A 21,110-nucleotide genomic window follows, 5' to 3' on the forward strand; every position below is an offset into this window, starting at 1 on the left:
TTTTGCCAGGCTGCTGTGACAAACACCACTGGGTTGGCTTAAACAACAGAAATTTATTGACTCATTCTTTTGAAGCTAGAACAAGTCCAAAACCATGTTTTCAGCAAGATGTATTTTCTTCTGTTTGTGGCGTCTCGGTGCTGCCTGCTGGCAATCCTTGAGGTTCCTTCCTTGGTTTTACTGTTACATGATACTGTCTCCCCTTTCTCTTCTGGGTTCCCGCTAGCTTCCAACTTCTCCCTGTGACCCTCTCTGACCCTGGCTTCCAGTTTCTTCTCTTTTTAAGGCTTCCAACAATCCAGATCAAGACCCACCCTCATTCAGTTGGGCCACACTTTAATTTAAAATAATATCTTTAAGAGTTTTGATTTACAATGAGTTTACACCCACAGGAATATGGAGTAAGATAAAGAACATGTCTAAATTGAGGTACATAATTCAATTTATCACAACAGCATATATAATATAAAAATACTTATTTAGTCTATTATATACATATATCATATAACACACACATATAAGTATGTATGTGCATATACTCACCTTATACAACAGTATATATGTACATACACATTTGCACTGGTTCAGATAAATTTAAGACAAAGTGGCAAATTTTTCCAAAGTTAAATGTGCTCTAGAATTGGTTAGGTCAGACGTTGGCACCAAGTAAAATTGCTCTTGGAGCCCTTGATCTTGTGTCAGATGCCCCCGTTGCCTCAGGGAGTTGTGAAGATCAGATGTTATGATAGGAATGAAATTATGATACCACCTAGCCTGGCACATTATTAAGGATATTTGGCTCTCTTTGATTTGGCATACTTACAGTAACATTACTGGGTACAGTATTGCAAAGGTTTTCTTTTCTTTCATTCTTGCTGATTAGAAGTGAAGAAACCTGGTTTTTAATTCCATCCCTGCCATTTATGGGCTGTATAATTTGGACATGTCCCTGTAACTGTCTAGGCTTCATTCTCCTCATCTGTAAGATGAACTGGGTAGGATAAGGATAGTCTCTCAGATTTCTTTGGGCCATAACATCCTCTGATTCTAATTGGAATAATTTACCTTGATATGCTATTCAAAGCTCACATTATGCCATCTCAATATCTCGTATTCTCAAATGCATTGCCCAGTGCATAATTTTCTGTAGCCAAATTTGTCAGCAGATTCACACCAGTAATGAATCCATCTGACATCCCATCCTGTTGTCTGTCACCAGCTTGGACACAGCATATGATTCACATGCAGAAACTAAGATACAGTATGTCTGTTCACAGGGAGGTTTACCCCAAACTCCTGACCAAGATAGATCCTCCTGCTACATGCTCCTGAAGTACAGTGTACTTCTTTTTAATAGCACTTGCCACAGTGTGAACTATGTAACTATATTTTTTGTTCTTTTAATTTATTCCCCATCTCCCTTTCAAGTTACATAGAGAAGGGAGCTTGTCTGTCTTATTCATTACTGTATCAGCAACACTTAGCATAGTATCAGGAAAATAGAATACACTCAAAAGATGCATTGAAAAGGAATGAATAATTCCTAAATAATCTGTTTTGTCAGTGTGACAATGATTAGGAAGTTCTTCTCCAAGGAAGCATCTGTGGTCACCACTTGTGGCTTTGCCCTTGGTCCTTGGTATTTTTTTCTTTACTGAGCCAATAGTCCAGTATGGACTGTTATTTGGCACTCCCAGCTTTCTGCTAGCATTGGTATCCCAGAAAGCTGTATTATTGCCACTTTTATCCAATAGAGCATTAGACAGCTGTAATAAAACTTATTCTGCCAGTCTGTTTGTTCCTGATATTCTATGTTGTGCCTGCCCTTACTCACTGGGCCCAAGGAAGCTACACTCAAGTGTAGCTGGCTTCAGTGCCTATGGTTGGTGTCCACTAGCAGACTTCTTTGTCACAGGAGTTTGCCATTGAAGACCGTTTCACATTGGACAACAGGTGGACTCCACTTTGTAAACCTTCAGTGAATCCAATATTCCAGGGACATTTGTCACCATCCCCAAGCTATTTTTTACTATGAGCTTTCAATTTATTTTTTAGTGAATTGCTTATAAATATACTGCCCAAGTAGGGCCTGGGTATGCCTAGAGATCAAAAGGTTTTTCCATGGTATCAGAAAATGTGGAACTGAATTGGAGAGGAAAGGTACAAAAATTAGTATCATCCTGCCATATACCAGTTGCTATGATATATCTCATCTTGATTATTCATCTTTAAAAAACCATTTTACCAACCATCAATAACTTTTAAGAGATCTCACAGCTAGTACATGGCAGAGGTTTAAATTCAAGTCTGTTGGATTCCAACCATATTAAAGGCATTAAAATATACCTCACATGGTTAAGTATTATTTACAGTATTGACTTGAATTTGCCCAACTCCCCTTCACATCCAGTATGTCAAACTGATAAGCAATGTGCTAATGCAAGGGAGTCGATACCTCAGAGAATCTGATCATTTGCTAACTCCTTGAAGGTCCCTGGGCCAATAAATTCCAGAAAATCCATTCTTCTACACAGTAATACACGAGAAAGAATTGGAAAGAGCTAACAGGTTGCTCTTTAGTCCTTGGAAGTAATTGGGGTTTTGTACATTTAAGGTAATAAACAATCCAAGTACAAATTAACAGGTGAGTAGGCCCTGCATTTCCTTGCATGACGTCAATACAATGGACTTTCAAAAATGTATCAGTGAGAGAGGAGCTAAGATGATGGCATAGAGAGGAGTGGAAGACTATTATTCCCCCCCGGAACAATTCATAAATGACCAAAAAACTAGTAAATAACCTAGAATAACAGCGGGGAGACAAACGTGACTGTCCACTCATCATCCACCAACCTGAATTAGGAGGAATGCCCGAGATCACAGCATAAAATCTGTAAGTAAAACTGTGGACCCATGCTGAGAGCCGAGAGCCTAGAGCCGAGAGCTTCTCCCTCATGGAAGCCGCGCAGTGCTAGAGAGCAGCACTCTCTCAGCCCAGCTCCAAGTGAGGTTTTAATATTAACTGCTCAATACAGACAGCGAATCCTCAACAAGCAGACAGAGACTTTTGGTGACAACTGACCTTGGGAGAATCGGGGGACATATCTGTCTCAGGACGGGGAGCCCAGAGGATCGGGTGCTATCTCTGGCTGACGGGTGAACCTGGGAGTTTTTCTGTCCCTCGCTCTCTCTCTGTGGAGAAAACCTCAGCCGTTCTCAGCCTGCAGCGCTTTGCAGTAAAGACAGCCTCACACATTTTAAAATCAAAACAGCAGAGTCACAGAAACAAAGAACTTATTGATATGCAAATGACATCTCTGGAGGCGGCATAGCTTCCCAAGAGGAAAGGGAGGTGCCCAGCTCTACTGCCTGCCTTTCAGTCTTTCCGGAACCAGACCCCAAAGCATGGGGAAGGAGAGCCACAGGCCACACCCTCTTACACAGTCAGTGACAGGTGCATCTGCCCGGCAGAAAAGCACAGGTGTCTCAATCCTCTAAGAAAAACCATCAGGGAAACCAGATACTGAAATATTACCTCTTTCTGTGACCTGAGCCTGTTCTCATCTGGGAAAACCTGATTGGGGTGGCCTAGGAGGTCAGATGCCTAGACAACAGAAAACTACAACCTACTCTAAGAAAAACGAAGCTATGACCCAGTCAAAGGAACAAACATACACTTCAACTGAGATACAGGAATTTAAACAACTAATGTTAAATCAATTCAAAAAGTTTAGAGAATATTTCACAAAAGAGACGGAGGCTGTAAAGAAAACACTGGACATATATAAGGCAGAAATTGAAAGTTCAAAAAAACAGCCAGTAGAATATATGGAAATGAAAGGCACAACACAAGAGATGAAAGACACAATGGAAACATACAACAGCAGATCTCAAGAGGCAGAAGAAAACACTCAAGAACTGGAGAACAAAACACCTGAAAGCCTACATGCAAAGGAGCAGATGGAGAAAAGAATGAAAAAATATGAGCAACGTCTCTGGGAACTTAAAGATGAAACAAAGTACAAGAATCTACATATCATTGGTGTCCCAGAAGGAGAAGAGAAGGGAAAAGGGGCAGAAGCAATAATAGAGGAAATAATCACTGAAAATTTCCCATCTCTTATGAAAGACATGAAATTACAGATCCAAGAAGCACAGTGTATTCCAAACAGAATAGATCTGAATAGGCCTACGCCAAGACACTTAACAATCAGGTTATCAAACGTCAAAGACAAAGAGAGAATTCTGAAAACAGCAAGAGAAAAGCAATCCATCACATACAAAGGAAGCCTGATAAGACTATGTGCAGATCTCTCAGCAGAAACCATAGAGACAAGAAGGAAGTGGTGTGATATATTTAAGATACTGAAAGATAAAAACTGCCAACCAAGAATCCTATATCCAGCAAAGCTGTCCTTCAAATATGAGGGAGAGCTCAAAATATTTTCTGACAAACAGACAATGAGAGACTTTGTGAACAAGACACCCAACCTACAGGAAATACTAAAGGGAACACTGCAGAGTGATAGAAGACGGGAGTGCGTGGTTTGGAACACAGTTTTGGGGGGTGGTAGCACAGCAATGTAAGTACACTGAAAAAAGTTAACTATGAATATGGTTGAGAGAGGAAGGTTGGGAGCATGTGAGACATAAGAAGAAAGGAGGAAAGATAAAGACTGGGACTGTATAACTTGGTGAAATCTAGAGTGTTCAACAACTGTGATAAAATGTACAAATATGTTCTTTTACAAGGGAGAACAAGCAAATGTCAACCTTGCAAGGTGTTAAAAATGGGGAGGTATTGGGGGAGGGATGCAATCAATGTAAACTAGAGACTGTAACTAACAGAATCATTGTATTATGCTTCCTTTAATGTAACAAAGGTGATATACCAAGGCAAATGCAGATAGGAGGGGGGGATAGGGAAGGCATGTTGGACAATTGACATTGGTGGTGTTGTCTGACTCTTTACACTACTTTGATTTGGGGTTGCTTTTCCTTTTGCTACTTCCTGGCTGTCATTTTTTTCCTCTTTCTTTTCCCTCTCTACCTTCTTTGATGCTCCCTCCTGCCTTGTGGAAGAAATGTAGATGCCCTTATATAGATAGTGGTGAAGGTGGTGAACACATAAATATGCGACCATACAGAGAACCATCGATTGTTTACTTAGGATGGAATGTATGGGGTGTGAACAAAACCATCTTAAAAAAAAAGAAAAAAAAAATGGGTTGATGTCAAAACCTCAAGGGCAATATACTGAGTGAAATAAGCCAGACACATAAGGACAAATATTGCAGGGTCTCACTGATAGGAACTAATTATAATATGTAAACTCATAGACATGAAATATAAGGTACCAAGATATAGGACGAGGCTTAAGAATGGGGAGTGGTTGCTTAGTACGAACAGAATGTTCAACTAGGATGGAACTTAAATGTTGGAAATGAACAGAGGTGTCGGTAGCAAGATGTGAGAATAACTAACAGTGCCGAATGGCACGTGAATGAGGTGGAAACGGGAAGCTTAGAGACATATATGTCGCCAGAAGGAAAGTTGGAGGTCAAAAGATGGGAATGTATAAAACTGAATCCTATGGTGGGCAATGTCCATGATTAACTGTACAAATATTAGAAAACTCTTCCATGAACCAGAACAAATGTATGACAATACAACTAGAAGTTAATAATAAAGGGGCATATAGGGAAGAAATATATACCTATTGCAAACTATATACTACAGTTTGTAGTATTTCAACATTCTTTCATAAACAGTAACAAATGTACTATACCAACACTACGAGTCAACAATTGAGGGGGGTTGGTTAGGGATATGGGAGGATTCGAGTTTCCTTTTCTTTTTCTTCCTTTTTTTTTTTTTTTTTTTTTTTCCATGTTTCACTTTATTTCTTGTCTGGAGTAATGAAAAGTTTCTAAAAATTGAGCAAAAATTTAGTGTGGTGATGGATGCACAGCTGTATGAGGGTACCAGGGGCAACTGATTGTACACTTTGGATCTTTGGATAATTGTATGGTATCTGAACAATCCCAATAAAAATTTAAAAAAAAAATGTATCAGTGGCTTATCTTCATACTCCACTTTTGGATCCTTGTGTCTTTAACCACATTCCCTTTGCTTTAATTTCCATGTTAATTTGTATTAGGGAGGAAAAAAAGTATATTTCTTGAAGACTGAGATGATTGTTCTTCTGTATATATGGAAGCATGTTTCAAAAATAATAGCATACTCTCATTAGATCCTTTCCAGAAACTATTTATATAATGTTGAAAGTCACACAATCTTTGGCCTTAGAATGCTATATGAAATTTTCACTAAAACCCAGAAATCATCAATTGCCATCTGACTCAATGTTATAATATATCTACTGAAAGCTGGTAGTTTACCTAAAAAAAGGCAGAAGACAAATATTTCAGTCTCTTGTTATTCATAGCATAGACCAAAATTCCTCTCTCAAAACATCATCCAAGAAGGAAATATATTAAGCAACTTTGTATATGAGCCTAGAAAGTTAACCTATTAATATTATTAAGTATATAAATGCACCATTTGGTATGAATGTCCCTTCATTACTACAGTGTTTTCCTCCTCACCCAGAACTGTCTGTTGATGAACTGAGAGGAGGTTAAATATAACACCATTCATACTATCCCAGGATATTAACAAGATGATAATGGATGCCCATCTTTTCTTAATTTTGACACAGCACTTTGTCTTCAAAGAGATACTGAAGGTACATGCACATATAGAGAACACTTACTGCAACTATGTAATTCTCAACCCTTAAGAATTCTCCTTTCCCCACCCCCTATGCATACACACTCAAACATCTGCCAACAATAGCTGCATGTAGCATGTTCCTTCCACTGGGTACAAAAGCTTCTTCTATAAAATAAATGCAGAATAATCTTGTGTATTTGAAAAGCTACAGTGAAGTTCTGGTGGTTGAATGAAGCTAATTTTAATGTGGAAATATTTTCCCTTGTAAACATTTGGAAATATTTTCACAAACTTTCATACATAGAAATGATTTTCTTGAGAAAAAAATATTTACTTTTGGGGTTGAATTATATGATAGTCAGAATAACACAAAGTGTTGGTAATGCTGTTATGGCTTTAAAGCCATTTGTCATAATTTCAATTAAAAAATAGGCCAACATTTACAGAGCTATGCTTATATGTCAGGCAGGCACTGGGCTAAATGATTTGTATGCATTATCTCATTTATCCTCAGTACAATGCTGAATGGTAGATATTATCTCTGTTTCATAAGTGTGCAAACTGGGAGAGGATAAGTAACTCCTGGGTATTGGGCCCAGGATTTGATCCTAGGACCCCTATCATTAACCACTGAGCTAAATAATCTTTTAAACAACAACCATGTGATAGGAAACAAAAACCTAATGAAATATGTATGCCAATTATTAATAACCTTTTATTTATATTTCAGAAGAGTGAAATCCAGAGCTTGAGTTAGAGTCACACACCTAAGGTTCCCAGTTGGGTGGAATCTGAGTCTCCTGACTTCCAGGATAGTGCCTACTATATTAGAAAATAATAACTTACTGTCTCTGATGTCATCTATAACCACATGAAAGTTCAGAGATCATGTATTTCTCCTCTGAAGGCAAAAGTGTGGTTCCTAAGTTTAACTCTATACACAGATCTCTGCTATTCCAGAGCTCAAAGAGGCCTGAAAAACACTTTATGGACCTCCCTGTAAAGGGGAAAAGGAAGGAACACCTTTTCTGCTACCTGTGTCCAACTTAGTTCACAGTCTGTCTTCTGTGGCTTCCACCAGCACTAACTGTGGTCATTCCAAAGCAACGTCTTCTTCATTCTGCTGTGAAAATGTCATTGTTTCCTCTCCACAAAGATTGGGAATCAGAACTTTCAGATTAAACCATGGCAATCAGAGGAATTAACTTATGCAGTGTCTCAGTGACATAATTATATCTCCTCTCAACAGTCTAAAAGATAACTCATACATGTTCCTGCTGTATGATAACATCATGCTAACATAACAACCTGGAAACCAAATATGACTTTAAATACATACAAATGAAGGGTTTTGATACTGGACAATTCTAACAGTATATAGTGTGGGCAGAGTTATAAAACAGCAATTAATGAAGTCTCTCAAAAGGGCCATTACAAACTGCTCCTTCTTATAGCATACTCTGTTTTCTTCAACATCTTGTTTTAATAGAATTCCTTCCTGTCCTGGCCAAAATCACTTTTACTAAAGAAGTAAAATCTTGTTTTACATGACACCTCATTTTTCTACGTAACTGTTGAAAATGTCTGTCTTGGTGAACTTCTCTTCACCTCTATTTTATGTACAATTAAAACTATCCCTTTGCTAAGGCCTTTCCCCATAGCAATGCAGTAGCCCGCGATGATATATTCTGCTTTTAACCCTGAGTGCTCACTCTGTTTCTCCACGTAATGAGACACGCAGGAATTTTTAACTAAAAACCTTTGCTGTTGCTCCTGAGGAAACCCTGCCTGGCACCTCATGAAGAATATTTCACGGTTTGCAAGGTGACAAATAAGGCCATGGAACAGTAGATCAAATATGATCTATATAAAAATAACCAGAGTTCTTGAAAGCTAAGTAATCTCTGGTCAAACTACTGTGTTAACAGATGGGGGGAAGGGGTGGTTATAAGCTCAAGATTCTCATTTGATTGTTTAATCTGGTTAAGATCATTGTCAGAACTATATGGAAAATTGCCACGCTATGGCCTCAGGACTTGTGCAGTAGTACACAACTGTTCTTGGTTTGGCTGGAAATACAAGAATAAGATTAGAAAACCATGTTAGAAACCCTTTCTCTGTATTATAGAAGCATACAGGAATTAGCATGGAATTTGCCTCTCTTCCATCTTTGGTGACAGAAACCACCTCCTTACCTCTAGAAGGATCCTATTATTCAGACAGCTGGTAGTAGTGAAGAGTTGTATAATCCCTTGCACAGGAATGTCCCATTTAAAGTAATTTTAGAAATAAAGTGAATAGGGTATTTCTTCTGGAAGTGTGAATAAATGAAATGCTAAGATATCATAGCACAGTGTCTATCTCATCTTTATTCCTTATCTGTATGACTATGAGCAAGATACTTAACCTCTCTGTACTCAGATATCTCATCTATAAAAGGAGAATGAATAATATTATCTACTTCATAGAGTTGTATGAGGATTAAGTAAGTTATTATATGTAAAATGTTTATATCTGTGCCTGGCACACAGTAAGAGTTCAATAAATGTCAGCAATTGTAATCATTATAATAATAATAATAGTTACTATTATAACAGGTATTCCATAGTAGTTTCTAAAATATTGAAGCAATGATCTCCAAAGAATATAGAGAAATCTGTAGCAGATTTATTACACCTCGTCAGTAACAACTACTACCCAGGCTATATTTTCTAAGTAATAAAATACCATTATTTTAAAGAAAAGGAGGCTGGCTATATCAAGTTAGTGGGATCATTCTGATTTGTTTGGAGGCATAAAGGGGAAAAGTTTACTATTTTAAATACCTCCTTTATATGTTAGCAATATATTCCTACCATTTGGCACAGAAGTCCTATTTTAAGATTAAGGTGCATATGTCCTTCACAAAAATTTTAAGGTCTTGATCCATAAATACTACTATAAACTTTTACCTAAATCAGAATTGTTTAAAATACCCTAGATTCTATAGTTAAATTCCAACAACCAATATGACTTGAAAATAATTACTTTAAAGCCTAATATAGTCACCAGTTTTTAATTGGAAAAAATCAATGCCCACATTCTAGGTGGAATTTTGTTCTTTATATAGTTTGAAATAATCATCATGTTCTCTATTTTTTTTTCTACTCGGTAGAGTTCAGTTCTCCCCAAAGCCTGACACTCTACTTAATTTTCTCTTCATCAATTCAAATACAATTTTGCATTCATTTCTGTAAGTAATAACAATAACTACTACTATGACTCCCTCCCACTGGTTATTTATATAAGATATCTCTAATCCTCCCAACAACCCTACATAGTAGGAGCTATTATCCGAATTTGATAAATGAGGACACAGGACACTAGGGGTTAAAGAGTTTCATTAACTTGCTTCACATGGCCAAATAATGGCAGGGTCAGGATTTAACCGCAGTTTTGTGTGGGTCCTTTCTAACTCACCAAAATGGCTCAGTCAAGGAATCTTGCTGATTCTCATCTCATCATCCATAACTCTTAGCTCCAGCTTTTCCCAATCTCAGTGTTTTCACCTTGCTTCATTTCCTTCTAGGCCTGTATGTGAATTCTAGATTTTTGTAATATGAAACTCCAACTCAAGCAATTTCTCTTTTACAATTTTTGCTTTACATAAAATTACCCTTACTAGGAATTAGAATCTATTTTAGCCTATATAGAAAAAAGAAACTATCTTGTATTTACTGTAAAGCTAAAAATAAGGAGTGGAACCTGTGTGCAATATAATTTTTCATGTACTAAATTCCTGTATTCTTATAAAAGCATTTTCTATGAGACAATGTGGCTTTACATAAGCAATTTAGCTCTACATAAGCAAGCACAATGAAGATCTTGGTTCAATGGAATAGCTATTTGTTTCTACAACCCTTGCATTGAGACAAAGTTGTAGTTGTTTGCTGACCTGATGTTTTCAATACGCTTTCATATCAGCCCTAGAAATTCAAAACAATAGAAAGCAAACAGTTGAAGAAACTGAAGTTCAGATGTCCAAATTGCTGAACATAGAAAACTCTGTTAACTGTCCCATTGAATTTAGATTTCCTCTGAATAAATATTCAGGTTAATTGTCTACCTTTCAAGCCATTTTATGCTTTCATTTCTCTTTTGAATTATAAAATCATTTCATTTGAGTACACATGCTAAGTGTATAGTAATGATATTTAATATGTAGCGTTAAACTATGTTTAACATGAATTTTCATTATTTTTGAAGAAGTTTTTTTTTTTATTTAAAAGTATAACAGTCATAAAAATATCTGAGGGTTTATTGCCAGTCCACCTAAAGAACAGTGCCTAAATTAGAGTAAAAATTCTCTGATATGTTTTATTTCAAATGTTGTTAATTTTATATGATAACTAAATTTTGACCCCAAAATTGAATGCTTTGACTTTTTAAAGTCCTGAATTATAGAGTCTATAAGCTCCATGAAGGCAGTCATTTTAAACTATTTTATTAATGGCTAAAATCTAAGCACTTAAAATATTTCTTTGTACATAAATAGAATTTAAATATTATTTAAAATAATATATCTGTATACACATATGCATGTATATATAAATAGATATGGGTATATACATGTATATATAGAAACACACACTTAATGTAGACAATCAGATTCTATCCTTGGAAATTGAAAATAGAAAAATTTACACATTTTTAAGTAATCTAATGCAGATTTGCCTTATAGGGACCCACTTCTCAACCACACCAATTCACACTACCACATGGATGACTGGACTTCTGAATTTTTAACTGTAGCATTCTGGCTAGTTATTTTGCTACTTGAGAACATCTTTCTTCAAAATTACAGTCCCTATTCCAGATCTGTTGCACCCTAGGTCATGATCCTTGTCAGCTGTACCAAGCATCTTGCATGATCCAGAACACAGACTGAGACACACACAGAGTTTGGTTTAGCAACGGTTGATCATGAAAAATGCCTTTTTGGAAGGTCCATTTCATAGTTCCTGCTAAACCAAGCTCTTATCATTCAAACCACAATGAACTAGACTAATGGGGAAGGTTTGTGACTTTACTCTTGAATGAAAGTGATGATTGATATAATAGCCATCAGTGGAAGAATTAAAGACACCAAGAACCCCAAAGACATTGGCAAGTCAAAAATAAAACAAAAAAAAGTTTTTATTTTTCTTGGTTCTACAACATGTGTCATAGGTCGTGAAATCAGAGCTGAGCAAAGGAGATTCCCAGAGACAAGATTTGACATGAGGGTTTTTGCTTTCACTTTTCACAGCTACTCTCACATTGTGTTTAGTTCTAGGAATCTAGACTTTCTTAACTATCGCAGGACTGGCTAATTAACTAGGTTAAAGAGGAGTTGGTTACCTGGATGGAATAAGTTCTGAAATAAGCCTTCCATGCTACTATATTACTAGAGAGCCTCAAAAACTGCAATGTTTTCCTGATATTTGCATTCTCCTTTGCTAAAAACTGTTCTTATCCTTTGAGATTGCTAATGTTGGTGTTTAATTTGTGTATTAGTGATATTTTTATTATCACCATCATTTCAGACTTGTAAAGAAACAGTCATATTAAAAATTAAGTTAAAAATAGATAACTTAAATAAATATATGCATAATTTCAAATGCCATAGACTTTATTACTTGTTAGATACTTGCTAGAAAATCATATTGATACACCAATGATATAATTACCCTTCAGATATACTTGGGATATAGCCAGCACTCCCTTGTAGACATACAAATATATTTCAGGTAACTCAAAACATGGGCATGGCTGTGTGAATGTGGGCTGTGTGAGGAAACACACGTGTGTGTGTGTTTACTTTTCACACATAAACGTAATAACAGACATAACTGGGTCCTCTTTGTGGCCACGTTTTGAAGATATGCTTGTATAATATGAGATTCATCTTTAAAAAGAAATTTGGGGATAATTTGGATTTTACCCACTGTCTTTATCCTTAGTACATGTTAAAAAGCAAGACCTGTTGGACTGACTGTGTAGGAAATGGCATCACTTCTCTCTGAATAAGGCATTCTGCATGTAGGTGTTAGTGTTTTACTAGAAGATAACCTTGTAAAATGTTGCTTGAGAACTCTAAGGGCATGACCTTAACCTTAGCCTAGCAAAAACTGATCCTACAGACTGGAAGGTGGAAATGACTCCATCCTGGCTCCAGATGAAAGATGACATAATATCAAGGACAGTGATTGTGTGTTCTGCAAACCTCAGCGACTGCATTTTTGTCAGTGTTTCCCATGGTCAGGAAATCTTCGGATAAAAGACCACCTGTGTATATGTTGCATGACTGTTGATTGTCTCATGTGTGTTTGTCTTTTATGTAAGATTAATACGCAAAATGTTTTTCTTTTCTTTCCTTTTCCCTTTTTGTAGAAATTATTGAGCCTACTACCTCTAGTCCTGTCACAAGTCCAGGTCAGTATCCACATACATTCACAAAGTATGTCTGGGTACTTTTTCCATTAAATAAGACATTCGCATTGTTATAGAAATAAAGCGAGTTAACTGTGTGCCACATGGTTGCAGCACAGCTGTAATGTCCGCTACTTGTCCTCGTCTATCTGTGATTTGTCCTCCCTTTGGATTGTGTGATCTGACCCTGATTTGAAGTTAACATCTTTCACTCTGTTCTTTCTGGCTTATGTAGTGCATCTGTGCCATGTTGTCAAATAGTTGAAAGGTGGCTAGCTTCTGCAAGATCTTTGCAAACAGAACTGTAGAGAATTTACCAGGTTTTCTGAATAGCTATTAAAAAAACTATTTCTTTTGCCTTGGTGCTACCTTGTTATAAAATCATTATGAAACAGGAAGTGTTTCTAAAGGGAACAATAGCTGGGGGAAAACCTTTACTTCCACCTCTGGATTATTATGGTGAGAGATTTTGGTCTCTTGAAACTGTCAAGTTAAAGGACTTATTTCAGTTGTTGAGCTTTATTTTCAGATTGCTCCTAATTCAACTACAAATACTTAGTCTGAAAAGATAGGCCATTCCTATCAGTACATTTTTAAGTGTTGTTTTCAACTGTGAACATTTCTGGATGACAAGAAATCGAGATAAAAGCTATTGATAATAGAAACAGCCTTTATCTGGTTATATAGGAATTTAGCAGTTCATTTTGAATGTTGGCTGCTGACTATTTAAAGAAGAAAGTGGAACTGCTGAAGTTATTTAGTTTTGAAAAGTTCATAGGGATTTCTAGTAACTGCTGAGTTAAAAGATTTGTTGATGCTGCTTACCCATAAAGAGGTGTAAGTTAGTTAAAGAGTTGTTTCTCCTCTCATTCCAGAAATGGCACTAATTTTAGTCTAAAACAGGATTTGCTGATCTGAAAAACTGAGTATTTTAGAAATGAAAAAATCTCTATCTCAAATTGTAATCAATCAAAAATGCTTAAAATTGCTTTAGATGATTATGAATTACCCCCACCCCAAAATGAAGGAAGTTTGAACAAGTCTGTGATTATATATTTAAAGAACTTCATAATATAACACTTTCTGTTCAAACTATAGAATACGTTTTCATAACCACTCATACCAAAGCATTTTTGAAAAGTTTATTTTAAATTATTTTTTAGTTGCGCTTATACAGTTTAAGTTTTATGCTAATAACAGTTCTACCATTTCACAGATGGGGTTAATTGCTTTTCAATATTGAGTGCCATTTAATATAACTAGATCTACTAGGCATTTGAAACTGATTTTTTTCTTATCTTATAAAAATTCATTAGTTCTGATTCCTATCAATACCTATGGCTTCCTAGAGTTAATCTTGTTAGCAAACTTTTTTATCTCTTTTTCTCCATAAATTTTAAAGAGAATATTAAAGAATTCCTTATAGCAATGTCACTTAGTGTGTTGAAATAAAGATTAGATAAGTACTTATTTTCCTTCTTAGGCTATCTCCTTAATTATTGGATTATGCCCCCCCAAAATTTAAAGGATAGTTTATTTTCCTTATCTACTCAAATAAAGAGTAGAATGCAAAATATTTTAAGAAGTGGTGTCAAATAGCATTCAGTAACATCATATCAGCTGAGTTCATGTTTTTGGAGAAATGGTTTTACTGAAGATAAATTTTATTTAAGGTCAATTACCTGTATCAAAGGTTCTTTCAATGTTTGGACCTCTTACAGTGAAATTTGTTGCATGTCATAAAGCAAATGAAAAATTGAGGAAATTACTCTTACCTCTGCAAAGATTCATGTTTCTTCAGACAATGCAGAGTATTCAAACAAGGTTGAAAGTATGGACTTTAGAGCCAAATTTCTAGGTTTGAATTTGTGCTCTACTATGTTTTAGATGTGTAAACTTCATCAATTACTTAACCTCTCACTGCCCTAGTTTCCTCATTTGTAAAGTGGGGGATGCAATAATAGTTCCCACTACATAGAGTTAATATGAAAAATGAGTAAGTCAATATTGGTAAAGCACCTAAAAGAGTGCTTAGTACATAGTAAGCATGATGAAGTGTAGGTTAAATTTTGGAAAAAAATTTTATATATATATATATAAAACATGTACATATATGTAATATATGCATACATATATATCCTTATGTTGTCCAGATATAGAAAAAGTCTAATAACTCACTTAAAGGCAAGAAATTGGACTCTCTAGTCTCTGAAGGACTAGGAGACCTTATAATTTTTGCCACTGTCAACAGAATGCCTAAGTGACAACCATCCTGTCCCCAAATTGGTCAATTCATTGCTAGGGTTCAATGTCTTAAAACTGTGAACATGTGCAAAACAATTTAAAATTGACTTCCTTAGCACTACAATCTTTGGAGTAGATAAAGTAAACTTAAATATATATATATGAAAGGTTAATAAATATGTGTTCAATTGAATTGAATTGAGGGAAATATAAACAAATGCAGCTGTCAATGAAACTCATCCTTCATTAATTGTGAATTTGTTAAAGGTCTCCAGAGAACAGTTAGGTTAGTCAGGGATCTGAAGAGTATAGCAGGAGTTAAAGACTGGTATAAATGAAAAACAAAAGCTTTTAAAAGTATTTACAGTCTGCTAAGCATTATACAAAAAAGAAGGATATGGCAATACATAACTCTAAGCAAAAAGATCGTTAGAAGAAGACGGGAAAATAATTTACCTCATGAATAAAGCCAAGCTGTAAAAATTCCAGTCATTTAAAACACAGCCTTAAAAATATGTTATTCAAATACCAATAGTAAATTAAAACTCTCACAAAAGTATTCAGAAAATAAGAAATACTGGATTTGCAAACTAGTCCATTTACTGCTTCTATAAAAAATAGAAAAAGAGAATGTAAAGTAACTCAAGACAGATCTCATATTTCCTAATATTATTGTCAGAGAGATAAAGAGAGATAAAGTGGATATAGTTTATGAAAATATTGGACACACTGAAAATAGATTGAAGAGAGTGGATTTATATCATTTATGTCCATAAGTTCTAAAGAAATGAAGGTCCTGAAGTCATAACTTATATTTTTATACATTCTTGACATGTCAGAATCTGTTTCAATTGAAGGGAATGAAAATTGAATTATTAACATCATTATTCAAGAAAAGGGCATGAAATACAGTAAGTAATAAGAACAAAAGGAAACTGTTCTTTGATCAGTCTCAGAGTCTCAAAGTTTAAAGGGTAAGGGGCGTTTTTCAAAATGAATGAAATATGCAGTGAATTTGAAATTTTAGAACACTTTTACCGCAGTTGCCATGCCAGACCATGTGCTTTTCTGACTAATGGTCATCAGGCTTAAAAATGCTTACCATTAGGCAATGACACCAGCATTCTATTACAGCAATTAAACAATTTCCATTTCACTTTAAATATATACATATATTAATGTATATATACATATTTTAATGGTCACCTTTGAGGTATATTTTAATATTAATGATTGACCTTTTATTTTTTAAAGGATGGAAAGGAAGTTAAGTCTCTATACTTCGAATAACACAAGCTAGTGTTCCTAAAACTATCTATTTGGTTTTCTATTGCACCCTGTCTGAGTACATGACACAAGTATTCTCTACTGTGACCTTGATCACAAGTCAAGGTTGAACCTCCCAATCTAGAGCAAACTTAAAAATAATTTTCTAATTCCAATTTTATATTCTAACTACTGATGTAGAACCAAAGTGATCATTCAAAAAGTGAAAAGTCCAGCCAAACCAGCATTCGCTTGGCTTCATGTAGGTTCAAAATATCAGAAAACAGTAATTCAGCCAATCTTTTTTTAACCTATAGGCACGGGATTAAAATTGGGGTTTGTTTAATGTACCACAGTTTCCCCATCTAGCATTTGTCCATAGCAATCATCACATTAAAACTGTTATTCTGCAAATAGTTTAATTTTTAACTATATGCCATTGTTCTCTACAGTAAAAAAACTTGCTTTACTTGTGCTTCAGCAAATTGAGAAATGGTTAACAACTATGATTTTCCCATATATGCAAAAAAAAAAAAAGTCATTATAGATCATTCAGTTGGACTTGCAAAATTTCACTATTTAAAAATGACTAGTATTAAGCACATTGGATTTATACGTTCTTTAAGATCATTTATAAATCTGTGCAGCAGATCTAGTTCTATTTTAGACTGAGGAAAAAGGCAAAACAATTGCTTTACCAAATGTAACTCAGCAAATATATGGCAAAACCAAAATTAAAATGCCCAGAACATTATCATCAGACGTAAGTGTGCCTCATCTTAAACAACAGAAATCCTTTCTGAAAAAAACAGCATGTAATGTTTGTAAACTAAATCATTTAAATTCACCAGAAGATACCATTATGTAAAGAAATCCCACTTTAAATTGAATAATTCCTATCTGATTGATCTACTTTGCAAATAATTTTTCACTTCCCTGGCTTACAGGGTTTTCTTAAATAGGAAAAGTTCTTTTTTGGCTTACCCCAGGAAGCCCCATTCCCTATCTTCCTCTGAAGGATATTGTTCATCATTTAGCAAACATTTACTGAATAAAAACTGTATCAGGCACTGAGTACTGGCAGCATATGGTTATTATCTTAAAGGAGTTTGTAATCTATTAAACAGACAGGCATGTGTGTAAGTAACCATTATTCAATATAATATATTCTATAATTGCAGTCTAGAGAAGAAAGCATACAATTTGCCTGGAGGAAATCTTCACATTTACTAACAGGTTCTTTAAAGATTGGACACAGTTGGCAAAGAGCAAGGGGTGCCATAGCAAGCAAAAGGAATGCTTAAAAAGTCCAAGAGACAGAAAGTGTGAAACATTGAAGACAAAAACAGATTTAATTTCCATATCTTTATTAGGTACTACAGTGCCTGGTACTTAGAAGGTCTTCCTTGTATGCCAGATGGTTTCAACAAAAATACTGAAGCACTTAACAAAACATTTGAACTAAAAATTCAAATCAAAAGTCAGGAGGTTTCCCAACAACTAGCTGCATAATGCCTTTCAGTTTCAATCAAGTGATAACTTACATTCATCATTTTTAAACTCATTTAAAAAACAGAAAACAAAATTTAAAAAACAGAAAATTAATTTACTACAAATTGAATCATCACTCAATGTCTTTCAAACATCAATCTATAAATAATAGAGATTCTTAATACTTTTCATGCTAGCATTTATTATGGGGATTGAAACAATATATTAAACCAGGTTTTTTAAAAAAAATTGCTTCATCAGATTCTATGCTGAAAGAAAAAAGTCCACTTATCAGGAAGCTATTTTTTCTCAAGAAATTAACAAATGGATGGTTTAGAAACCTATGTACAGCACACAGAGATAAAGCATAAGGGTGTCATAGGTAGAAGTTGTTGCTCCTGTAAAACACATTCAGAGATAGAGAAGGAGTGAAAATAATCACAAATCACATCATTACATGATACCAAGAAAGTCAGGTAATTTATCCATCTGATAATGAGACAGAAAATTCAAAATTCTCAATACCTAGATCAAACTCATACAACTGGGTACCAATGGATGGATGGATGAATAAATGACAAAGGTAGTTCATAGGGCTACAGTATGAGAAAAGGGAGGAAGCTAGCAGACATTGAAAAGGTAGGTCAGCTTGTAATAAGTTCCCAAGAACTTATTGAATGTCTGAATGTGTCCGATGTTGAACTAGGCATTAGAGATGCAATGGTGATTGGTCACTTTCCAATGAAGGACAAAGACATGAAAAGAGGAGATTACTATAATGTAGTATTTGCTACAATACAGATATGTGGAATGAGCTTTGGAAACATATTGAAGTGCCATTTGGTTCAGTCAGGAAAGGCTTTCTGGGAGAAGTGATTCCTGACTTTGGTAGTTTCAGCATGGAGGAGAAGTGGGGAGAGTTATTCTAGACATGGTGCTCAGTATAGGCAAAGGAACAGAGGCATATAACATTGCAGTGTGTTTGAAAGAAACCACAAATAATTTTAGGAGTGCAAATGGTGCAGAAAATGCAGTGAAATTATGGATGTGGGTTGGTACAGATCACAAATGATCTTGTGTGTCTTGTTTGGAAGCTTGATCTATTTAACTTTAGGCATAGACTGATTTATCAGGCTTTCTAGGTAACCATGGGGGCTGGGGCGAAGTATTAATTGATACAAGCAAGACTGGCATCAGGGAAGATTATTGTACATACCAGGAAAAGATGATGAGAGCCAAGCTTGGACAGTGATAGGGAGAGAATGGTACTGAGTCAAAAGTTATTTAGAAAGTGAATTTAATCAGGGCTTGGTTATTGATAGATTTGAAGGATGGGGAAAGGACAAAACAAAGATAATTCCTACCTGTCTCTGTAGATGGCGGGAAACCCAGTGAGATAAGGTAAATTACCTCAAATGATATGCCAAATGGTTTGGACTTTATTTCGTTGTTTGGAAAAGAACTTGATGTTTTGTTTAAGCAGGAAAATACTATGGCTGTACGTGTTTTGAAAATATGATTCTAGGGTCAGATAGAGGACTAAAAGGAACGAAAGTAAGAATGGGGGTGAAGGGCCAACAAGCAAAGCCTATGGAAGCACAGTCCCAAGATATAAGTTTGGTGCCATCTCTTAGGAAAATTTCTACCTGAGTACAAGCATTTTTCTAAATGGCTGGGTGACAAATTCCTGCAAAATAAGTATAAAACCTGTGGTGTTATTTCAAAATAATTTTAAGGCTTGTTTTTTTTTTTTCCTAATTTGCAACAATCACACTTCCATTATTCCCTGATTGTTAGAGTGTAAGGAATTTAAGAAACATCAGAATATATTTCAAATCCTAATTAATATGCCTGACTATAATGAATTCAGATATTAATTATAATTACCTATAATTAGCTGATTAATTTCCAGATAAAAGTATACCAGAAAATCTATGATACAATTTAGAATATGATGTTTTTTTTCCTAAGGATGAAAAAAGTAGAATGTTCTCTAATCTCTGCATCTCAGTGTTTATGCAGTTCTTTCTTCCTTGACATATAATTTCTCTGTCTCAAGGAACTATTTGAAGCTATTAATCATTGGATCATGATTATCTGGGCTCCAGATATAGTACCACCAAGGATATGGATCAATGCTTCAAAGTCAAACACTGCATATTCTGATCAAACATTTTTTAAATTGAAGTATTAATATATAACAGAAATATTAGGATTACTAATGATTATATCACTTTTCTAAGAACACATAAAATAATGTATAGACCTATGAATGTGAATTCCTAATAAGTGTTTACTGGGTATATAGTAGTACATTGTAGTGTACAATAAATTATAAAATTATCTCACAATCATTAGAACACTTAATGCTTTGCATTATGTTTGAAGGTATGTATCTGCCAAATCCTGGATTATTGACAAAAGGCAACTCTATTGGCAGAACCCAGATTAGATGAGTATGGCTGTGTCTTGCATTTAGAGACACTGAAGATTTGTTGAATGGATGGATGGATGGATGGATGGATGGATGAATGTCCAAGTTTATTAGATCTTTATTGCAGCAGTAACAAATTATTACCAACTTAGTGGCTTAAAACAATGTAAATTTACCTTGTAGTTCTTTTTTTAGTTTCCTCATTGCTAAAGCAAATACCATGCAATGGGTCAGCTTAAACAATGGTAATTTATTGGCTCATGGTTCAGAGACTATAGGAGTCCAAAATCAAGGCATCAGCAAGGTGATGCTTTCTTCCAGAAGACTGTGGCATTCTGGGGCTGGCTGCTGGTGATACTTGGTCCTTCCCTGGCTTTTTCTGTCACATGGTAATGCCCATGGTGGCCTCTCCTGGCTTCTCTTTTCACTTCCTGGTCCCACTGACTCCCAGTTTCTGGCTGATCACTGTGGCTTTCTCTCTGTCTGAATT

General features: G+C 35.3%; 1 protein-coding gene across 2 annotated transcripts in view; it reads left to right on the forward strand.

Moving 5' to 3' along the window:
• Positions 1-21,110, forward strand: part of NEGR1 (neuronal growth regulator 1) — a 904,198-nt gene that overhangs the window by 794,743 nt on the left and 88,345 nt on the right. Inside the window, exon 7 of one of the 2 annotated variants that reach the window (XM_037826916.1) lies at positions 13,147-13,188. The exons of the other annotated variant lie outside the window; for it this stretch is intronic. Coding sequence (XP_037682844.1) covers positions 13,147-13,188 — 42 coding nt within the window. The remainder of the gene's footprint in view (positions 1-13,146; positions 13,189-21,110) is intronic. 2 annotated transcript variants of the gene reach the window in all.

Source organism: Choloepus didactylus, chromosome 2 (assembly GCF_015220235.1).
Source record: "Choloepus didactylus isolate mChoDid1 chromosome 2, mChoDid1.pri, whole genome shotgun sequence".
NCBI lineage: Eukaryota > Metazoa > Chordata > Mammalia > Pilosa > Megalonychidae > Choloepus > Choloepus didactylus.